General features: G+C 38.1%; 1 protein-coding gene across 2 annotated transcripts in view; it reads left to right on the top strand.

Moving 5' to 3' along the window:
- ORC3 (origin recognition complex subunit 3) overlaps positions 1 to 12,132 on the top strand; it is a 111,613-nt gene that overhangs the window by 66,574 nt on the left and 32,907 nt on the right. For both annotated transcript variants that reach the window (XM_088471907.1, XM_088471916.1), the window contains exons 11-15: positions 944 to 1,077; positions 2,876 to 2,939; positions 6,138 to 6,254; positions 9,217 to 9,296; positions 11,311 to 11,444. In XM_088471907.1, coding sequence (XP_088328033.1) covers positions 944 to 1,077; positions 2,876 to 2,939; positions 6,138 to 6,254; positions 9,217 to 9,296; positions 11,311 to 11,444 — 529 coding nt within the window. The remainder of the gene's footprint in view (positions 1 to 943; positions 1,078 to 2,875; positions 2,940 to 6,137; positions 6,255 to 9,216; positions 9,297 to 11,310; positions 11,445 to 12,132) is intronic.

Here is a 12,132-nt window from a genome sequence, read left to right as displayed (position 1 = left end):
ACGGTGGCTTGTTTAATAAATAGCCATCACACACTGATGAACTGTCCTTTAGCCTTCTGGATGGCGTACAAAAACCATGCATGATGAGCCAAAGATTTTGATTCATTGGTCCGCAAGACCTTCTTCCAGTCTCAATGGTTCAGGCAAGCCTCATTTTCATTGCTGCAGAACATCTATAAGTTATTAACCCATTACTTGTTTCCCCAAAAAGTCCTTCTTTTATAACTCTGAAACTTAAGGTGCCCACACACATAGCAATGTGTTCCCGATTAGCCGATGTACACGATTTCCCCCTGAACTCTCCCCGGGAGCTCCCCGGCAGTCCTGCACACGATTTGGTATGAAAAAGCTGCCAATGTGACACACGATCTATCGTGCATCCTAACTACTCCAGTGCATCCTGACTTGAGATTGTCAGATCTGCCCTACAGCACGGCAGATCTGAAGATGCGATGCGCGACCTGCGGGGACGCGCATCGTGATCGTGAGTGGGGACTCACGATTTCCTCACGATTTTGGCATATTTTGCACGATCTGTCGTTCCAATGCGTCGGAATCGGCCAGATCGGCTAAAATATCGCTATGTGTGTGGGCACAATTATTTTTCAATTTCTGCTAACCTAATTTTTTAAAATGTATATTTAGTTTCTTAACCTCTAGCAGTTTATGCTTACCTTTGTACCATATCAGGTTATTCACCGAACTTGAATTGCTTAAATATCAATAAAAACTGGACAAATGACTGATAGTGTAGATCAGGAAGGGAATATTTTTTTTGTAGAAATATTATTGATTGTTCCTGTAGCTGAGACTTTCAATTGTCTCTTTATTTGATGAAGGTTCACAAACTCCTCCTCCTTATACTATTTACCATGAGCAGTACATTACAGTATGCGATAATGTTACATTGACATGTTTATAAATTATACACTTTTATTTCCAGCTCTCTGTGGTGGAACATTTTTATTCTCAGCCCCTCAGTGTTTTGTGTTGTGGGCTACCAGAGATGAGGAATCGAATAAAGCACTTATCTCATAATCAGTGTGAAAACATTCGTCATTTGACATCCTTTATGAGGTTAGTATGCTCTTCTGTATTCATATACTATATGTGATAAAACTAATGAGGGCATATGATTGGTCTTATTGCATATGGTCACCAGGCGTTGATAAGTATTTGTACTGCATTCCAGTAGTGACATGTGCTTTATATACTATCCAATATAAACATGGCTGTATTCTAATATATGACTTTTTGATGATACAGAACTATGGTGTGCTGGCCTAATTTTTTGATCCTCTATGGGGACCAAGGCATGTATACTTCATTATGTGGTTTCAGCGCCCATCATTATTGATCAACTGTGTGTGGTCCTTCCCCTGGGATTTATATATATATATATATATATATATATATATATACACACGTGTGTGTGTGTGTGTGTGTATATATATATATATATATATATATATATTATATTATATAATGAGGTGACATGGATGTTGATATTTTGCAGGGGCACATCTGGATTGTAATCACGGATGTAGTTAGTAGACCGGCAGACGGGATGCCGCCGGTCTAAATCTTGATGGTGAAAGCCCGTCATAGGATTTAAGATGGGCGTCGAAATACCGCCACCTATTTTAATCCTGATGGAAGAATAAAGACAGGCGCCTTCCCAAATGAGTTTAACCGGGGGCGTCTTAGCTATTAGCCACAGGGAGTGGAGTGTTACGTTTAGGCAGCATAGCGGTGTTAGGGTTAGGTTTTGTGGGGGGTTAAGAGTTAGGCACCGCTGGGGGGTATTATGGTTAGGCACCACTAGGGGGAGGGGAGTGGGTTAGGGTTAGGCACTGGGGAGGGGGGCAGGTTTAGGCATGAAGGGGTGAGACTTGGGTATAGGCGCTAATGGGGAGGGTTAGGGTGCAGTGTGGGGATGGTTAGTGTTAGGCTACAAGAAGTTAGGGTTAGGGGGAGAAAGGGGGAGAGTAAGTATACTTACCCAACCCCTGTTGAGATACCGACCATCGGGATGCCGCTGTTGGTAATTTTGACAGGAGTCATCCCGACTGCCGGCATTATATACCCACTCCGTACTCACTACCTGTAGTTCTATACAGCCGACTACACATCTAGGGATTTTAGAAAAGACTTGGATTGTATGTTGAAGTAGCTGTTCTTGAAAAGTGATATAGGATTCTTACAGATTTAAAAGGCCATTATATTGTTTTCCCGGGACTACAACTTTCATCAGATTTATGGAGTGCTTCAAATACACACTTTAGGTATGATTTTAAACAGAGTTTTCATGATTTCAAACTGTATCCCCCCAGATTTGGTAGTAGTTCATAAGTTTAATTGACCCCATCTTTAATTAACTTCTTATTTCAGGCAACAACCTTCAAAAACTTAGGGAAAACTGCTCTAATTCATATGCAATTTGTGTTAAAAAAAAAAAAAAAATCTGACATGACACCATAATTATTTATTTATTTATTACCAGTTATTTATATAGCGCACACATATTCCGCAGCGCATTACAGAGAATATTTGCCCATTCACATCAGTCCCTGCCCCAGTGGAGCTTACAATCTACATTCCCTATCACATGCACACACCCTTACACACTACGGTTAATTTTTTGTTGGAACCCAATTATCCTACCAGTATATTTTTGGAGTGTGGGAGGAAACCGGAGTACCTGGAGGAAACCCAAGCAAGCACAGGGAGAATATACAAACTCCACACAGTTAGGGCCATAGTGGGAATCGAACCCACGACCTCAGTGCTGTGAGGCAGTAATGGTAACCATGGCTGTAATTTTCCATGAAAGCAGTGGGCCCCGATATCAGTGTATTTATATGTTTCCTTTTAGGTACGTTGAAAGTCAGACACCCGAGGCACAAGTGAAGCTTCTAACCAATGACAATTATTTAAAGGTATTTATGGCATCGGTTAAATGATTCAGCTGTTCTTTATTTGTGTATTTTATCTTTTAAATGTACTTTCTCATATAGGTTGTTTTACTATTTTTGTATTACTTAAATATGTTTCTAACTAAAATGTTCTAGTTTTGGAAAAGCCACTGAGGTCGATTAATAACTGTAGCATTTCATATGAAATAATTATGATATTGCATAATGAAGTATTAGAGCGGATGAAAGTTGTAATTCAAGCTGGTAAAAAATATACATTGCTGGACCTATACAGTGTTTATATATTATGTTTATTTAGTAAGATTTTGGTGGAAAAGATTTGGGGTTCCCATGTTTAATCAAAACCAAGGATGTTTGATTAATAGGTAAGAAATGAAACACGCTACTTTTTGCTTGCTTAACTCCATATAAAATTAAAAAATTAAAAGGAATTAAAAAGACTAAAAAAACCTAAAAATAAAAGCTGACCCAATTTAACAGGCATCTCCTTAGGCCCCAGTACCCCCCTCAATGTTTTGCATTAAAGCTATCCCCCAGTCTCTTGTGGCTTTATGAAAGCTGCTACAGTGCATGTTTAACACACTGGTTAGAATAACTATTCGGTTAGTCTAGTAATTGAGCAAACTACTGTACATTTTGCCCTAGTACTTCAGTGGATTTACTGCCCTGGAACCTTGATTGTTTTCTCATTGCCTATATTTAAGATCAGCGAGAACTTTAGCTCATGTAAACCTTTCAAGAGGAAGGGGAAATCTGACACAATGACTACAAATGACAAGCTGGAATTGGATATGCTTATGGCCCTCCATTCAGCAACTGTTATTTTCTGCTTGGGCGTTAGATCACTTCCTCCCTCCTCTTTTGTATAGTTGCTCTAACAACAAATAACCAGCAGAGGCCGTCACAGATGAAGTACAAATAAAGAATGGAAAGGGTTAAAAAAAATGATGATAATCTGCAAATCTCTTTTAAACTGTTAATAACATCTCAACCAGTTATTATTCTATGACTCCTGCATATTTTGTTTTGGTGCTGCAAGTGTCACTTGCCTTAAAGTGTAGGACATGTTTCTTCAATAGTTAACAGACAAGACATGTAAATGCAGGTGAGCGCTGTTCTGTGCTGCTGCAGGTTTAGACTCAGATAGAGCAGATAATACAGCTGATGAAAGACAAACCGCTGCTTATTAATAGATACATATCTCTTTTCTGAACGCTTCAGTTGTGCTCACAAAAGAGAAAATGACTAATTACATGTTTCAGAGTCTCTGGTGGCATATCAGAAAGTATGGATTTCTTTTCTTCTGTCATTCTCGCTTGATGCTGCGTTTTTCTGCCTTTCAGTTGCTGCTAGTTTTTATCATCTCACAATTGCTTTCCTGGGCTCCCATGAGGGCGCTTCACTCAGCCCCGTTTGTCTTGTTCTTTGGAAGTAATTGACAGTCTATTGATTTTTTTTTTTTTTTGTAAAACATGTATTACTCTTTAACTCTTCCAGCACCAGGTTTGGCAGTGACCTGCTATCTGCAGATTGGTACTGCTATGTTACAGATACAGGGCATTTCTAGAGAGTCTGGCAAGTGCCTTCATATTTATTTGTATATCTTTTGGCCACAATAAGATAAATCATAAATTGAAGTATGAAGTGATCCTCCTCTTTAAGAATGTTTTGTATTCATTGATTTATTCATTGATTTCAGTTATGGAATTCTATTTTAAAATAAGTGATGTCATGCATGTGGCAGTGGACATTTGAGTAAGTATATAGTGACAGAGAGGGTAATGAGAGTATAGGGAACCACAGCGGTTTGTCTTTCATCAGCTGTATTATCTGCTCTATCTGAGTCTAAACCTGCAACAGCACAGAACAGCGCTCACCTGCATTTACATGTCTTGTCTGTTAACTATTGAAGAAACATGACCTACATTTTTTAAGGAAAGTGACACTTGCAGCACCAAAACAAAATATGCAGGAGTCATAGAATAATAATCGGTTGAGATGTTATTAACAGTTTAAAAGAGATTTGCAGATTATCATTGTGTTTTTTTTTAACCCTTTCCTTTCTATATTTGTACTTCATCTGTGAGGACCTCTGCTGGTCAGTTTTGGTAGAGCAACTATACAAAAGAGGAAGGAGGAAGTGATCTAACGCCCTAGCAGAAAATAACGGCGTTGGGAAAGAACTAGGGCGGTGAGTGTGAATGTGTGGGGGGGATATGGGAGATCAGAATGCAGAGTTGCTGTAGACTGGGTGGGAATGGGAACCGGGTGGCATGGCAAAATAAGGGGAGAGCAAGATGTAAAACAACAGTGGCGGCACAATGCACAGATATATAGTAAGGTAAGCAATACAGTATACAGTTGACAAATGGAGGCAAAAAAAGAAAAAGGTGTTGAGAGGCAGAAATCAGAATGACAACTAAATCTGAAAACAGAAGTCAAATAGACAATAAAATGATTGGATGTTAATAAACAGGTGTGAGTTGCAAAGGACTGCAAACACATGAAGTACTTTTTGTATAATGAACTGCTGCCATCCCTGTTTGCTTTTCCACAGCTTTTGCTCACACTTTATCATTCTACGTATCCTTGATTGTTTCTTCTATCCTTTTTTTTATTATTGTTCTTTTTCTTAATATATTCTTAGGATTGTTACAGTTTGTAACTGCTATATTTCTGGAATGGATTGTGGTGAGGTGTGCAAGTTTGGGAAATGTTTGTCCTAGGACCATATAGCATTCACTTTCTAAATACATATGGAAGAATTTCCCTTAAAATAAAACCACAAAAGGTTGTTTATTATTAAATGTCTTCATGGCAGATCAGAACTATGAAGTCGCATAACAAGTGTATATATTTGGCTGCTGGATGGAAATTTCTGGCAGGAAGGATTCAGTATACTATAGGACAATGGTGGGCTACCTGTGGTAACCAAGGGTGTTCTGACTGGCGTCTTTCTGAGGAATTGGTTATACCACTCTCCTTCTCGTATCATAACCCTACATACTGAGCCAGAACATGGTGATATAATCCTCTCTGGGATAACCATGTGATCTTAGAACAATCTACTTGATTTGCTTCATACTGTAACTAAAAATTGAGCCAAATATAGGGAATGATAAAAGTATATTTTATACATATCTGGGAACTTGTTTTCTGTAGTTTTTTTAAATATCTCCAAATGTGTTTTTTGTTTTTCAGGAAATGACCCGAACATTCCTAAAAGACTTGGACTCTTATCATGAGAATTTTATTCCGGTTTTGAAGTGTCTGCATCATTTCACCTGCATTCTTCCTAAGTATCCTCTAGGAAAACAGGTGTGCATAAAGAATCCACGTCATTGGTAACAAGGAGGGAAGACTGCTGGAAACACGGGGAGAGTAGAGTTAGGTCAGATACAAAGTGCCCAAGCCTGTCTGGGGGACGGGCTTGCTAATGTGGTGTAACAAGGCCCCTAAGATAGCATGGTCACTCTCCCATCAGCAACTAATGTGGACAACACAATACATCCCCCACACCCCAGTACCAGTGTCTGACCAAGCTCTATAGAAGAACACATGAAAGTAACCTGGGATAAGTTGCGGCATTACAGGTGGTTGTAGGTACCAGCGGTACAACACTTTATATAACCATCACTCCGATCCAAGTACATTTATTATCTCTTTGTCTGAGTTAGTGCAAATATGTCCCAGTCTTCCTCATTTAGCTGCTAGAAGTGCCCTTTTTTTAGTGCTTCAGTGGAAAGAAAATGAAATTATGTAAGATTCCGTTTAAGAAAATATACTGTACCTTGGTGAGACTCAGGTGCATTATAATTTCAGGCTTGGGGACTGTTCCTGGTTTCTGAATATGTCACAGTGGTTCCCAAACTTTTTTGAATTGCGGCGCTCCTGTGAATCAGAATTTTCATGGCACCCCTAAGCCAAAAGTTTATTGCGAAATTCAGAAAAAAAATGCAGTAAAGTGAAGTAAATTGTGCTTACCTGTCATTCAGTTATATAGTTGGTGACAGGTTTGCACTTCTGTTTGTCCACATATTTACATTACATTGACCATAAATAATTTGACTTTGTGCTGGGCCACCAACCTGAGGCACCCCTGCAAGTATCCCGAGGCACCCCAGGGTGCCGCAGCGCACAGTTTGGAAACCACTGGAATATGAGATACCTGAAAATATAGATCTGTCAGTAGATAGTTGGAAAAAGTGACTTGTTGTATGGTTAGTAATGAGATCCTGTAAATATACATGAGGAATGAGCTGTGAGAGAAGAAAAAAGCACATGTGAGTTTGCTGTGCTGATGGTATAAAATTATACAGCCTTGTCATATAAAACATAGCCTCCTGAGCCGAAACTGGCGGTGAAAGAAAATATAAATGTTTTTGGCTAAATTCTATTGCATTTAAAATAAAGATTAAATTTACAAATAAAATACATTTAAATTACAGATTTTCATTACTAGTTGATGAAATACTGTGAATCTCATTGTAACCATAAGATGGCACTACTAGTAGGGAAAACACTGTGTAAAAGGGCACATCCACTAGCAGACTGTGAAAAGATTGCACGATTACTGTACGAAATTGTAATTGTGCAGTCGTTTCACAGTCTGTGCTGTGCCTACACTGAACGATCAGTCATTCAGTGTAGGCACCCTCCCTCATCCCTGGCCAATCTGTCGTTATCAGTAGATTGACCAGCATGTTCGGGTGGTGATAGATGTCAAAAACGACCAGCGGGAGCGCGCATTGATGGTCGTTTTTGACATTATGCTGCCCGATTAACAGGTGATTGAATGATAACGATGTCGTTGTCGTTCAATCACTCTGTTTAATCGGGTAGTGGATGTGCGCCTTAAGACTCAACTCCAGCTACAATATGGTAGGATCATCCATGTGTCTTTATTATGTATAACCTACTGTATATACTTATGTTTTGTATATTAAGTAAGTTGACCTTCAGTTTAAACTTTCTGCTTGAACAGGAAGATTTCTAATATATATACATAAGACACACATGATCTTATTTTTTAGTTTTAGCTAAGATAAGATTATTTCATTGAGATGCACTGTGTCTTTGTAGCTGATTTCTGCTTGTAGCCTATGGAGGTGCAGACAGGGGGATTGATTCTGAGGTGTGTGAATTCCTGTATTCAAGTACATCTCCGATGGTTTTAGATGTGCGCATATGCCCTCACTGCCCAAATGCAGGTCTTGTCCTACAAACTTCCTTGCAGTGCGCTGGACGACGCAGCCTGAGTCCCTGCGGCTGTGCAATAACGTACAAATCAGAATTAGGCCCTCTGTTATTCAACTCATGTAGCTTCCTTGCCACCATTCCTATGTCTGCATTATGACTCTTTATGAGTGGACAAACCACACAAGATGAACACACATGTATCCCACGGCAAATACTCTGCGCATAAGCCATTCTGCCATCTGATTCAAAATCGAGGAAACATGTTTGTGCATTTATCTCCAGCTCATCCATCTGTCTTATTCTGTTGTATTTTGCTTACTTCAACTGATCCATACTTTACTATCCTGACTTACACAGGTCACTACCTATCACAAACTCTGTACACTTATCAGCCATTTGCTACGAAACACCAGAAAACAGATGAAAGCTGTTGTTCAGAAAAGTTTTTTAAATCAAACCAATTTAACCAACTTGCCTGAACGACCTTTATAGTGTTTTCTGGTGTTTGAGAGCAAATAGCTGATTGTCACTTGCTCCCATGAATTACTGGATTTTCATTCCAACCAACCAACTAGTTGGATGGATGGAGGAAAGTTGGTCTGGTGTATGGCCAGCTTTAAAATACCCTGTGTTGCTGTGAACATTGTGATGATTAGGCTGTTCTTTCTCTTACCACATAAAGCCTGGGGCAATACAGATGAATAGGAGATGAAGAATAAAAAAGCAAATAAATGCCCTGGTCCTAATTATATGCACCTTAAATATAAAATTCTAAGCCCCCTGAAGAACAAACAGCCAGCATAATTAACAGCCAAGATGGAGATCCTCAATGTCTGGTATTAGTGTATACTACTAAATGATACTGCTGTAATTATAACCTGAACCTTGCCAACTAGCAAAAGAGTGCCCTGTTACAGATGATGTTCCTGTGACCATAAAGGGCAATGTATTTTTTGAGCAACCTTAAAATGCACAATTTGCAATCATCTAGTGTCAATTACAGTGTTAGAATAAATAACTATATCATAATTAATTTGGAGAATCAGCTTATTTATTGCCAAATGTTATATTTTGTTTGCAGATTAGAGAACTTTACTGTACTTGTTTGGAAAAGAATGTGTGGGATACAGAAGAGTACAATTCAGCATTACAGCTGCTTAGGTAACTTAATCAACTTTATAACCTTTGTATAACCTCATGTATATTTAGTTCAGTCATAGTTGTGCTCTGGTGCGCACTGGAATCAAATAGAGCATTTACTTGCTCTTTGAGTACCTAAGTAACCAAAATGTATTAGAGTATCATTGGTTAATGTTCTAATTGTTTATGAATGTTCTAGAAAAGTGTCTGTGTAATCCTTGTTTAGAGCTTCTGGCACACATTATGGACCATGATTCCTTCTGTAGGAACAGCATAAACTGTAGCCCATCATTGTACTTACCCTTTAGCAGAGAATATTGAGGTCAGAATGGACAACCAGCTTACTCTAAACTTGCATCCCCAAAAGTTCATTAGTGTGAGTATGCAGACTAGTTAGTCAAAGTCAATCAGTTTGTGTCAGATCCATTTTGGAACAGAACTGACCTATGCAGTGATCAGTAACTGGTGGGTACACGAAAATCACAGCAATGTCAGAAGCCGCATGTTCCTGGTACTTCGGTTTACGTATACCAGGCAGTGCACCTATATCAGACTAGGACCTACACAGAGGCCAGGCAGGTTGTTGGACAGTGTAACAACCTGACAGGTTCATTTGTAAACCGTCACAGCTCAGCAATTGTGAGTGTGGTCCAATATACCACCAGTTAATAAACTGGGACTAATATATAATATTTACTTTGATGACACTTTAATGATGACAAGGAATAAATACAAGAACGTTTACATTACTAATTAAACAAAATGTAAGTTTTTTTGGAATGTATGGCAATTTACACATAGGCTATCTGGCATAATATGCTTTGACGAAGGATCATTCTGGATTCCAAAAGCAGTTTGGAGCAGTGCTCAATTCTTTCTATCACTAAAATGTGTTACATACTGAAGCCTGGCATTTATTTTAGGGAAGTAACTACATTAGAGTTCTGTGAAATGTCCTTTTCTATCATATTGCCACACTTGATATCTGTAACATTGTTGTCAAAATATGTCCTGAGTTACCATGGAATTGCTATGTCGTAACTGCTTCCTGTCAATTTGTTTATGATTCTGAAAATGTACTTACTCTGCTTATCTGTTGTATGCCTATCATTTTCATTGTAATGTTTTTGTGAACATTCTGATACCAGTCAGGAGATGGTCACACTGTGTATGAGGCTGAAAACTACACCTAATTTAACCTTTTCAAAGTTATAGCAGTGTTGATGTAAGTTCTACAAAAACGTTTACATTTTAATGTTGGCTGCACGGTTATGTTTTAATATTACACTTAATGTGTCAGGAGATTATGTTAAAATTAAATAATATAAAAAAAAAGTAATCAAAACACAAATAATATACTCTCGTTGTGTCATTGCGCATACTGAAGTGAAAATAACATCCTTCAAATTAACACACCGCTAAAACCACTGAAAGTTGACACGTCACCTTGAAACATCATGTTACCTTATTTTTCCGATTGCCACTGGCATTGTCTGACATGTTCAGCAGACATTTCAGGTGAAAGGCGGCGCTTCTAGGAGAGGAAAGTAAAGGTCATTCCAAATGTTCCTCCATTTATGTTAATATGCATTCAACTGGACAAGCTCCTAATTCTGATTTGAGTACCAAGTTTGGCTTTATGTTTAATTAATTGGCTGGATCAGTTTTTAACACTTACTACCCTGTGGATTTGCTATTTTGGTAGCATATGTTGATCTATGTGAATGCACTTAAAGGTGCATACTGCTATCAGCATTTTTTTGCTCTTTTATGTCTTTTTACACCATGCACCTTTAATCTAGGAATCCATCATCCCTTTTCTTCCCCGTATAAATGAGAGCTTTATTATTATTGCTTTGTTAATGTGCTGTTTTCTCCATGTTGCCCAATTAATGTTACACAGAAATAGCATATTAGATGATTACCAGGGGTTGTGATGGAATATATATAATATAATATATTTTTTAGATACAATATATTTCCAAAATTTTGGAAAATCTTAAATGATTGATGACTTTCTTATTTGTATTTCCAGGATGTTGGCAAAGGATGAGCTTGTGGCCACACTTCAGAAATGTGTGGAAGTTTTAAAACCGTATTCTGGAAGACAGCTTGGCAAAGCATTAAAAAAGCTGGAAGAGTTCCTGGTTCTTTTCCAATGTCTTGAAGGTAATTGTGTAGCAATGCGGCCCACACTGCTGGCAGGGGATAGAGACAAACACATGGCAAACAAGGAAGGTTTAGCCAGTGTCCACCCACCTGTATATACACTAATAATCCCTTTTCTTCTCAGCCATCTGGAATTTAGATACTGGTTCACTTCACTAAGGAATTGTTACTGTTGCAATTTTATATATGATAGATATCTATAATATATATTCATATATAAATACATCTATGTGTAAGTGTGTATGTATATATATATATATATATATATATTACGTGTGTGTATATGTGTGTATTTATATGTGTGTGTCTGTGTGTGTGTATGTATATATATATATATATATATATATATCTCCTGATGAAAATCATAAAGATTGAAACGTTGAAATTGATTTGTGTACTTGTACCCTGCTTGGACAATGCTCTGAGTGCCATACCTCTGGATCTATGTTTGGCTATACTGCATAGTGGAGGCACCGAGTGAAGTACCAGTGTTTATGTGAGTGCCAGATCATTCATTGACTATTATATATGTATGCATCTTTGTGTGTGTACATATGTACAGTCAGGTGCATAAATATTGGGACATTGACAGAATTTTCATATTTTGACCTCTATTCACCACCACAATGGCTTTGAAATTAAACAAACAAGATGTGCTTTAACTGCAGACTTTCAGATTTAATTTGAG

Source organism: Taudactylus pleione, unplaced genomic scaffold, assembly GCF_031769625.1.
Source record: "Taudactylus pleione unplaced genomic scaffold, aTauple2 ptg000015l, whole genome shotgun sequence".
NCBI classification, from domain to species: Eukaryota; Metazoa; Chordata; class Amphibia; order Anura; family Myobatrachidae; genus Taudactylus; species Taudactylus pleione.
Note: the sequence above shows the minus strand (reverse complement) of the source record. Positions and strands in the feature narration are given on the sequence as shown.